The sequence below is a fragment of the Neltuma alba genome, unplaced genomic scaffold (genome assembly GCF_004799145.2).
Source record: "Neltuma alba isolate B1F8T4 unplaced genomic scaffold, ASM479914v2 tig00011174_pilon, whole genome shotgun sequence".
NCBI classification, from domain to species: Eukaryota; Viridiplantae; Streptophyta; class Magnoliopsida; order Fabales; family Fabaceae; genus Neltuma; species Neltuma alba.
In genome coordinates, this window is record NW_021635902.1 from 417760 (window position 1) to 429163 (window position 11404).

At 34.5% G+C, this 11404-nt stretch overlaps 1 protein-coding gene across 1 annotated transcript; it reads right to left on the reverse strand.

Annotated features, from left to right (window-relative positions):
- Positions 1 to 2305: 2305 nt before the first annotated feature.
- Positions 2306 to 7028, reverse strand: LOC114762019 (acid phosphatase 1). The gene is made up of 3 exons (XM_028951469.1): positions 6197 to 7028; positions 5879 to 6088; positions 2306 to 2647 (listed from the first exon to the last, which is right to left on the reverse strand). The coding sequence occupies exons 1-3, from the start codon at positions 6637 to 6639 to the stop codon at positions 2470 to 2472; spliced, it is 831 nt and encodes a 276-aa protein (XP_028807302.1). The 5' UTR covers positions 6640 to 7028; the 3' UTR covers positions 2306 to 2469.
- Positions 7029 to 11404: the final 4376 nt, after the last annotated feature.

The window sequence follows — 11404 nt, forward strand, 5'->3', positions numbered from 1 at the left end:
ACAACTTGCATAATGAAAGTTGCCATTTGCATTAGGGGATTTGCAATTTATGTATTTGTAACTATTTTTAATGCTTTTGCCCACAATTTTACTAAATATGTAATGAGAATAACAGCTTACAAAATGAAAGTGACCATTTACGTAGTGAGTTTTGTAACCTATTTTAATCAACGTGTTAGTATGTGAAAATATTCAATTGCCTTTTCTTTTTCTTACTGGAGGGGCGTATTAGTCATTCTATCAAAATATGCAAATCCCAAATTCATACATTATGTCTATTTGGTTATTTCATTTATTTGGACTACCTTTTTGTCTTTTTCAATTTCAGTAGGTTTTTTTTTTGTTATTTTCCCAAAAAATTATGTCTTTAGATGTAGCTTGTACAGATGAGCCAAACGTTAAGGGAAAAGTCTTTTTGTATGGACAAACTTAATACCTGTAATCTCTACAACAATTTTTTAAGGTTAGTGTATTTTTTTTTTAATACTTCCCATAGTCATTAACTAGAAAGTTTTCCTGTGCATTGTACTAGGGGTCTGAATTATGAATAATTTTGCCATAATTCTAAAATGCACACAAATTTTGACCATAAAGGTTTTTTTGTTAATATAATCTTTTGTCCTTTAAATTTGCCCTCATCTTGATTTTAATCCCTCAATTTTCAAAACATAGGTTTTGGTCTCTCAATGGGCAAAATGGTCTAAATTTTTATTAAATTATACGGACTAATGCTATAAATGAAGAGAAATTTAAGGGACTAAAAATTATAGTTTGAAACTTGAAGGACAAAAAACTAGAATAAAGATAAATTTAAGTGACTAATGTTTGTATTAACCCAATTTTTTCATGAAATTAGTTGAAATAACTTCTTTAAACATAAAAAGGGACATATAAGAATAACCCGAAAGCACCAACACAATTAACAAAAAAAAAGGACAAAAATGTTTTTAATCTTCTAAAGTTATTAATTAAAGATAAAGCTTCAATTACTTTTGAAAATACCAACATGGGTTTTAATAGCTAATTAGAAGGTTATGAACGCTTTATTAAAGCATTTCCAGTAGCTACTTATCACTATTTAAGTGAAAATTGGTTTAAAATCCCCATTTGATAATTTAATTGGGGAAAGGGACTTGGTATAATGTAAAAATGTGGGGCCCTTGAATGTTAGTAAATGTGATGAAAAAAAAGATCACATTGCCCTAATGATGGATGCTTACTTGTATATGACAAAATATATATGACAGATGCTTGTTTGCATGTAGTGGATGTTCACTAGCTTGCATGTATAATTAGAATGCATATTACCCAATAACATGTAATAAGGACCTATGTATAAGTGAGCATCCGTCATATGTAAAAGAGCATCTATCATATGCAATTAGCATCTATATTACGTAATAGCATACAATAAAAACCCATATACAATTAGGCAACTGCTATATGCAAGTGAACATCTATTAGATATATGTCAGCACACATCATATGTAATTAGCATTTGTATTATGCAATAAACCTATGCGCAAGCAAGCATATGTTATATGCAAGTGAGCATCGTCCACATACAAAAGAGGATTCTTCCTATGTAAATGAGGATCTATCATATGCAGTTAGTGTCATTAAGGAAATTGATCTTTTCCTTATCACATTTCTTGACACTTAAGAACGCTACACTTTTACATTATTCCAAGTCCTATTTCGTAATTAATTTGTCAAATGAGAATTTTTAACAAAATTTCCCATTATTTAGTTCTAATAAATGTGACATGATCCTCCTAATATGCATCTACGTAATATTAAATTATATATTAATTTATAGTTTTGATAAATTAAATTGAAAAAAAAAACAAAAAATATAAGAAATATAATAGATTAATATTTTACCTTTAAGACTAAAACCGCTTTTAGCTTGCTTCTACATTTATTACGTAGCTGCGTAGCTGCATCAAAGATGTCATTTGCATGGATCAAATTTAATTTAATTTAATATTTGGAATCTCTAACATCATTGTAAATTTAATTTATTTTTATTTATATTTCATTTTATTTAAAAAAATATTAAAGTGAAAAAGCACCTAGATTTTCTAAATCATCTTGGGATGGTGCAAATATTATCAGCACATACATCCATCTGTCTTGTTTTGGTTGAAATCAAAGCTTTATTGTGTTTATGATTTATTTAAAGAAGAAATTACATTTTAGACGTTGGATATTCCAAGAGCTTCCGCACTAATTTACGCCACCTCTTTATGCTTCGTTAAATAGAAAAACATATTTTTATGTATACCAAACATAAGACTTTTAGTTATAAATAATACTTTGTATATAGGTAATGCATATCAATATATCGAAGATTCTATACCATGATATACTGAGTCATGTACGGAAGTTCCAATCCCACAAAAATAACTTGAACAATAAGGCACTTGCATTTTTACAATTCAGTTAAACAGGAATGAAGCACTAGTTTTAGGGGATGTGGTACATGGGATTGGGAAGTTTGAAGGAGCGAGCAGACAATGAATAACCCAACAAGTCACTCCATTGGTCCCCAGCGTTCCCAAGGATTCTGTATCCTTCTTTCTCCATCTCACTCCTCTTCTCTGACTTGTAAATTGTTGCCAGTTTCTCACGTTCATCTGGGCCTCTGTTCATGTCAACAGAAGATTTAGAATCCAGATTCAAAGTGAAGATGATAAGAAAGATGTTCCTCAAACTATGTTTAATCACAAGCACAATACAAGTTTCTTTGTGAAGAAGCTCTTGCCAGATAGAAAGTGAGTGAATGAATGGGAGATTAAAATAGCAGAGTAACTAAAGACTTAAAAATGAAATACAATAAGAAAAGGGAAAATTTCACTGTAGGACTGCAGAAGACAATTAATTTCAAAGAGCCCCCAAAACTTTCTGAAATTTCACTGCAGGACCAAGGGGGCAAACTGATATTAATTCCACAAAAAAAATGACGCTATTGCCCCTCATAATACTTATTGCAGGGTGACATGTAAATGGACTAATTTCAGTTGTAAATAAAGGTATGTATGTTGCAAATTGATTAGTCCCACTTGCAAATGGGTTCTCTCACACTTATTCACTCACAGGCACCTTTTTTAGGTGAATGAGGTGATATGTAAATGGACTAATTCTAATTGTAAATAAATGTATGTATATTGCAAATTGACTAATTCCACTTGCAAATGGGCGTTCCCACACTTGTTCACTCACGGAGACCTTTTTCAGGTGAAGGAAGTGACATGTAAATGGACTAATTCCAGTTGTAAATAAATATATGTATGTTGCAAATTGTCTAGTCTCACTTGCAAATGGGCTGTCCCACACTTGTTCACTCAGACACATTCTTCAAGTGAAAAAGGTAATATGTAAATGGACTAATTTTAATTGTAAATATATTTATGCATGTTGTAAATTATCTAACCTCACTTGCAAATGGGTTCTCCCATACTTGTTCACATGAAGGGCAATATGGTTATTTTCTTTGTGGAATTAATATCAGTTTGCCCCCTTGGTCCTACAGTGAAATTTCAGAAAGTTTTGAGGGCTCTTTGAAATTAATTGTCTTCTGCGTCCTACAGTGAAATTTGCCCATAAGAAAATCCCATTGCTGTTTGCGACAGATAGGTACACTTTCAACTCGATGGGCAGTATGTGGGATAAGAATTGAGAAATCCTCCTCCAAAAGTCAGCTATTGTAGAAGTAAAACCAACCTACTTAAATACCTCAATGCGGTTTACGCTGCTTGATGTGAAACTAGATAGGCCTAAGTACCTTGGCCACAATCCCAGCTTTGTCTTTTTCTTTGTTTTTTTTTTTTTTTTGGCCCAAGTTAGTCATTCAACAATGTTTGCCAAACCTAAACAAGTTTTTGGCCCGAATGTCTCAAGTTAAATGGTGCTAGTAACTCATCTTATATTGCTCACTCCAAGTCAGCAACACATTAGACTTTATATTACTTTTTGGATGGAGATAGGACACAAGAACAGCATAATACTTCAATCATAGAGACTAAATTGAAAGAAACGATTTATGCAGAAAGAAATTAAAATCATCCAGTTAATTCTTCAAACATTTTGTCAAAAGCTATCATCATTGATTTAAATGCCATGAATACGCAGGTTGCTAAGGACACCAGGAAAACCATATGTAAGTGAATATCTGGAAAATCTATTCAAAAGAGGAACATGAAATTCTACAGGGGAAATAGGATCAAAAGTCAGTCCATTTCCATCTCGTCCACTGATAAGAAATCTCTATGGAGTCACTGATTCTAAGGTTAATTTTTCATATGTCAAATAAAACATCATTAACATCTGAATTTCAATACATTTTAACCATATTTTCAGTCATAAGAGTGAATTATAGAAAAACAAAAATGAGGTTCTTCATCACAACTGAATTTGATAATGGAATCCTGGAATTTTAAATGAATGTAAATGCAAGAAAGAAAACGAATCACTTGGAAAAAATACATCAACTTTAGATTGCAGAGGACTACCCAAAAAGAAAGGGAAATGAAAACCTTTTCAAAAAGTATGCCACAGTTTACTTGATTCACACCAGCTATGTAAACCTAATTTATGATGCCTACATGAAGGCAAACCGTGCAAATTTGTAGAATTCCACACAATATGCCTAGTTCCAGTATCTCACTTCAAAGACCAGATGCAGGTAATGTTCTATTGTCACAGCTTAAAACCATGAAGCAAACAAAATGACATACAGAACTGAGCGAATCATGTTCTGTTTAAAGCAACTATAATACATACAATTCACAAGGTTTTCATGTTTTCTAAACTTCTTCTAGATTAGAGTAAAAACTGTCACATGGTTTTCCAGAATATCACCCAACCAACGCCTATTTGGTCACTGAAATGATGTTCCCAGTTCCAAAATCCAATACTAATGCTGGCATGACATCGACTGCTTCGTTCACTCATCAACGTGGCTTAATAGTGCATGTGGTGTGGAATATGGTGGATGTGATTGAAGTAGTAGTTTCCGTTCACGGCTAGAAAGAAAATTGGCTTTCTGTTAAGATGCAAGAGTTTCAAACCCCATCGAAGCCAATTTCATATAGATCAACAAAGGCCACACTGTTATAGAGTGAAATGCAATGATTAAAAATTATCTAAGAATTTCCTCTGTGGTTGGATCCAACAATGAAGACTGATAATGGTTACTCCTCACACCTTCCCAACAAAAAAGGATATTCAGAAATACAAGTGCAAACGAAGAGATGCTGAGTAAGCTTTTAAAGTGGCGGTTTCCGTCAGTGGGGGATCCTTTATACGGAAGTCGAAAGTTAAAGAAGGCATTATCATTTCATGTAATTTTACACAAGTACCAGAGTTATGTACGGTTACTGTACATAACTTAACAATTACCTTGCCATCAGATTTCTTAATCAAAATACGACAAATATGTTCTTATTTAAGAATCATATACTTGTCATGTCTTGTTTGGATAACTTAACAATTAAGATATGAACAATTTTTTTCTAGAAAGTGCCAAAGTTCGCTCGATCAAAGATACATGGAACAACACAGATTGATAGGATTTACACAGCGCATTTTAACTTTTGACGGCCTGAACTTAAGATCCATATATAAATCAAAAGTTGAAATAGAAAAAGAACAAACTGTAAATAAGTTTGCGTAGTACGTTAAGGACCTAAGGCACAGATTATGGTGATTTGGGATCACAACAGATCGTAGAACAAACATATTCACACATAATGGTCATTCAAAAGCCAATACTAACTGAAAAAACTTCAGACAAAGATAATATATCTGACAATATTTATCACAGCATAAACCGCACACTGCAGGCAGTATTAGCGAAATGATGTTTCAGAATTACCTTAATATGAGTTGGTGCCATTTTCGAAACCCAGCACTGATCAAGTTGTCAATAGTAACACCTCTATGCGCTTCACTCCTTCCAGTCAGCAATATAACCTTAAAACCCAGATTCAAAACCTCTTCATAAAGTTTTAAACTGGGTTCTATTGCAGGTGCCATAGCCTTCTCCACCCACTTGTCAAACTCCACATGGTCAAAAAGCTGATACCTGAAAACACATTAAAATGGCTAAAAATCAATCCCACTATAGAAGGTATCAGCTCCAATATCAGAGAAACCCCACAGATATGGGAGCAAATGAATACTCATAAATTACCCATATCCATGTGCAGCATAATACGGAAGATTTGAGAGCAGAGTCTCGTCAATGTCAAATATCCACACATCCTTCCCATCACCATTCAATTTCACACTCTTGGCATAATCCCCAGCTTCCTTAGACACCATTTCCAGATCAAGAGCATAGCCCTTACCCATCATGTATTCCTTGACATACTCCACACATTCTAGCGGAATCGACTTCCATGGGTTCAAATTGTTAGCCTCCGCCGCGAATCTCCAACTCGTACATCTCAATCCAACCTCATCGTCAATTTTCCTGAACTGGCTTTCAATATTTTCCGAGTATTCAATAATTAAAGGTCTCGGTAGGACGCGGGTATCAACATTTTCCAGAGAAAACGCAACGGAAAACAATGAAAAGAGCAGGAAAAGCCGAAAGAAAGTCATGGCAAAAGGCGCGCGAATTAATGACGACATGAAATTCTGGGTATTATCCGCGGCACCAATAGAAATAAGAGGGGGAAAATTCTTTGCTTCCTCTGTGGGTATCACCGAAAAGGAAAATCGAAAAGGTAATTAATTAACACAAGGAATTTATGAGAAAGGCAGAATCTGAATAAAAGCGAAGTCGGCAGAAAAATTTCTTTTTCTTTTTCTTCTCTTCTCCCCTAACAACTTCAAGGGCAATGATCTGAAGAAATAAGGAACTGAGGATATACGTTTCTTTTAGACGCTAATGACGACGCAGAAAGAGGCCCTGTGAAACAGTAACCTTCTTTCTGCGAGGACGAGGAGGACGACAAGGAAATGTGGAGTTAAGCAAAGACACAGCTTCTGCCGTGCGTGAACGAATCGGATTCCTTTTGGATATTCGGTATGGGATTTGGAAGGTGTTTGGTAAAACCAAAATCACAGTTTCGAATCACTTTTCTGTAAAACAAGATAACTTCACATATTTACTTCGTAATCCGTAAAAATACTTCTGAAAACTATAATTTGGTTTCTATTCAAACACTCCTTTGGTAACGAAAATGAGTTGGTTGGTTCGCCGTTTTATGCAGACAAGAAAAGCCATTGTGATTTGTGAGCCCGTGGTGCGACAACGATGGGACCCGTTGAATTGACCCCACCCATCCTATGTGGACCAATTAGCCATTAGTACTTTTGTCATCCTCTCCTTCATTGGCCAATATCCCTCAATCCATCCTTTTTGTTTTTAACGCACGTGATAACGAACGGCAAACGGGAAAACGGAACGTTTTTAATGACATGATTTTTTTCATAAACAAAATTACATGGTTTTTTTTAATATTCTTTTATAACATTTTTATTTCAAACTGTCGTTTCACATTTTATCATTTTTATTTTTATTAAGAAAAAATAGCAAATAAAAACCATTGAATGTATGAAATTGCAAAATGAGTTCTTGAATAACATAATCACTTGAAGTCTTAAATTGCAATTGTGAAATACTCTTTCCGGTTTAAAATATAAGCTAAACTTTATCCATTATGTTTATCAAAAAACTAATTAAAATCAATTTAAAACAATAAATATCTAGGGCATATATTTATTTTTCCTAATATACTCTTATTTTATTAATGAAGAGAATAAATAAAAGATGTAATAAATTAATTAAAGAGAAAAGAGAATATATGTGGGTAAAATTGGAAAAAATGATTAAATGCTTGAACAAAAGTAAATGTTATCTTATAAAAAACAACATATTTAAAAAAGTTTAGCTTATATTTTGAACCAGATGAAGTAATAGAAAAAATACTAAAATTTTCTTCACTTCTTTTGTTCTTCCTCCTCTTTTCTCTTTCTCTTTGTCTCCCTTTCTTCCTTTTTCTCTTTCCTCCTTCTCTCCTCCTTCTTCCTTCTCCTTCTCCTCCAACTCCCTTTCTCATCCCCACCCCTATCTCCCCTAACCCCACTTCGTCATTCCCTCCCCCAACCTACTTCATATCTTCACTACTGCTAAATCTCTAGCAATTTGAGAACACTCCATGATAGGAAATGTTGGAAATTGTGCCCTAGGGGCCAATCATTATGTTTTGAACATTGTTAATTTATGAATTTATTAATTACGTTATCATATTATTTGCATGTTTACTGTGATGACTATCCTTGGATAACTCATGGTTTATCCTAAATGTCCCTGATCGATCATCTATGTGGGAGCAAAGATGAAATAAGACCAGTATGACTTTAAAGATATATAGAGATATAAATTAAAGTCATAGGCACATGTAAGAGTACAAGGTGTTGGACCGACCCGCCATGAGAGAGCTGCATGGGTTAAGTCATAAGTTTCTCTCATATACAAACCATGTCACTGTGCCCTTTGACCTGAGATCATCATGGATTCCTACATGAGAAACGCTTAGCTTTGACCTAGTCAAAAGTCACTTTTGACCGAGTGATCATAAAGACTATATTCAGGCTTAGTGGTTTTTTTTTTCATGCGGAGGAATGTGAATGGTCAAGATGGAATTTGTCCCTCACATTCGTAGAGAGACATTACTGGGCCCCTCGATGAGTGAGTCTGAGAAATGTATGGCCATACTATAATGGAAAGGTAGTTCCGTTTCTATACTCAGACTACTCAGGGATCGAGAAAGTAATGGTCATGAATAGGAGGATGACGTTCTCCATGCCTCATCCATGACCAAAATGTCGTGTGACAAAAGGGACGCGATATGGTTGTATGAAAGGTTGCATCGTTCAATGATCCTCATATGTTTTGGGTAGTCGTGATGTCTTGCTAGAGACCGCTTACGACTTGTGAGTCATTATAGTAAATGGCCCACTGCCAACTTCATATGGGCCTACAGGGTCGCACACAAAATAGCCCAACACGAGTTATGATGTCCAGATTCATTGAATCTAGGATATGTCCAGATTCAATGAATAAATAGGGTGGACGTGTATATATATATATTCGTATATATATATTATATATAAATATAAGAGATATTAATTGTTAGATTTAATTTATAAGGATAAATTGGATCTATGTAAATTAATTCCGTCATATCTTTATTTTTGAATTAGATAAATAGGTGGATTAAATCTGTGAGACGGATTTAATTTAAACCATATTTATTTAATTGTTCTCTTATCTGATTAGGCAATATTTGATATTGAATTAATTTCGGAATTAATTTAGAATTAATTTTGAAATTAAATATTATTCATTAAACCTATAGCATCCTATATATTTGATATGAGGGAGCTAGGGTTTTTAGAGAGAGAGAACCAACAGATAAGAGACGGCCTAAGAAAGGAGAGAGGATGGATTTCTAAAACCCTAGACGGACATAGGCGCTAGCACGCCGTTCGAGGTTGAGGGCTACTCGTGTGGATACCGGTAGAGGAAGCCGACCGGAGTTGTCGACTTCGAACGACAAAGGAGGCGAGCAGAAGCATCCTGAACGGCCGAATCATCGAGTCACCAGGAAATCGAACGCCTGAAGGTAATGCTTCTTACTACCTGACTTAAACGCGATCGGTAGATCCGGGAAAGGGATTGAAAGTTTTAAAATTTTATGTCGTTTTTCGCTGCGCGTCGTCTTTCAATTCCCTTCAGGAAATGCAGAACATTCATCACTGCTTACCATCATACACTATCATAGAGGGAGAATATTACCATGGTAGTCTCCCTTGTATCTTCTCTTGAATTGACCTCTTCCACTTTACTCACCTACTTGTGGCAATGTGAACATTGAATAGGTGACTATAGAGTCGTCACATTACCCCCATGGAATAGTAAGTGATGTCAAAGAGTGCACCATCTTTTGCTAGTAGCTTCACAACATTTTTATGGCTCAGTAACTTTCCTTTAGGTCTATTGTGACCATAAGATCTAATTGCGATCTCGAGATCCACTATGATCTCTTTGGGTTTTACTTTGGATCTAATTGTGATCCCTTATTGAACCATATTAAACTTCAATTGCTGGGTCTTCGGAAGAGTCTAGACCAAAGGACTAAGCTGTACAATACTTCGTCTCTACTTGACTGATAATTTCCCCAAGACTATTCACAGATATAGACACTGTCTTCATAGATCTTACTCATTCCTTTTGTCAACTCCGGACTATCTCTGTTTGTCACACCCTGATAATTTTATTCTAGTTGATGAATGATTTGTGACTAACTAAGGCCAAATAGTATAGTAGACTGGTAGAGGATCCAGGCTATGAGGAAAAATCAGGATAGGGACATAACCGTCATTCTTGAAAAGATCAGTCAAGAAAGGGCAGTATTGGAAATAATGTCCAAAATTCCTGAAAATTCCCAGAAAATCATGAAAAATAGAAAGGAGGGTACAGAATAATGTTTGAGGCTTAGAAGATGAATATGAGATTAAAAATAATTTACCAGGGAGTTATTTGTAATTATTGGAATTTTTGGCTAATTAAGGAAAATTAGCCAATTTCCATTATTTAAAATATATAGAGGCCTCAAAAATTCAAGGAAAAATATGGATAAATTATGTGACATATTATCCTAATTTATAAAATTATTTCCCACCTTTGGATGTGCAGAGGTTAGCTTAAAGAATATTTATTACCGAATTATTATCGGTAGAATAGTGATTTTTGACAGAATAAAATTTAGAAAATTATAGAGGGAGATAAAACTTGAGAAAAATCATGGATTACCCTTGGAATGAGGGGAATTTAATGAGGTGTTGAAATCAAAATTTTGTGACAGTAAATTGGACAGGATTATTGGAAAATCGGACTGGAAATACACAAATAATCAGTGGATTGCACTGGTTATTGGATGAGTCATATTTTTTCCAATATTAAGAGCAATAATTCGGCCAAAATTAGAAGGGGAGGACAAAGTTGGAATTTTCCACATTATTCAAGGGCATAAAGGGAAATAAGAGACAAAACAATAAAATAATATTTATTTTCCACATGAAAATCACATGGTGATTAGGTGTCCCTCCATGTGTCATTTTCTTATGGTGTGTGCCCTAAGATTTGTCCATGTGTAAAGTAGAAAAAAATGGACGGCCGAGATTGCATCTTTTTCCCGAAGGGCATTTTTGGCATTTTGAAATATCAAAGCCTATAAATACCCCCCCTTCCATGAAGAATTCGGCCAAGGTGGTTTTGTTGGGAGAGAATTTTGTGTTCTTGAGTTCTAGGAGAGAGAAAGGAAGAAAGAAGAGAGAGAAAGAGAGAAAGCAAGCTTAGACACCTCTAATCGCCGATTAAGAGCTA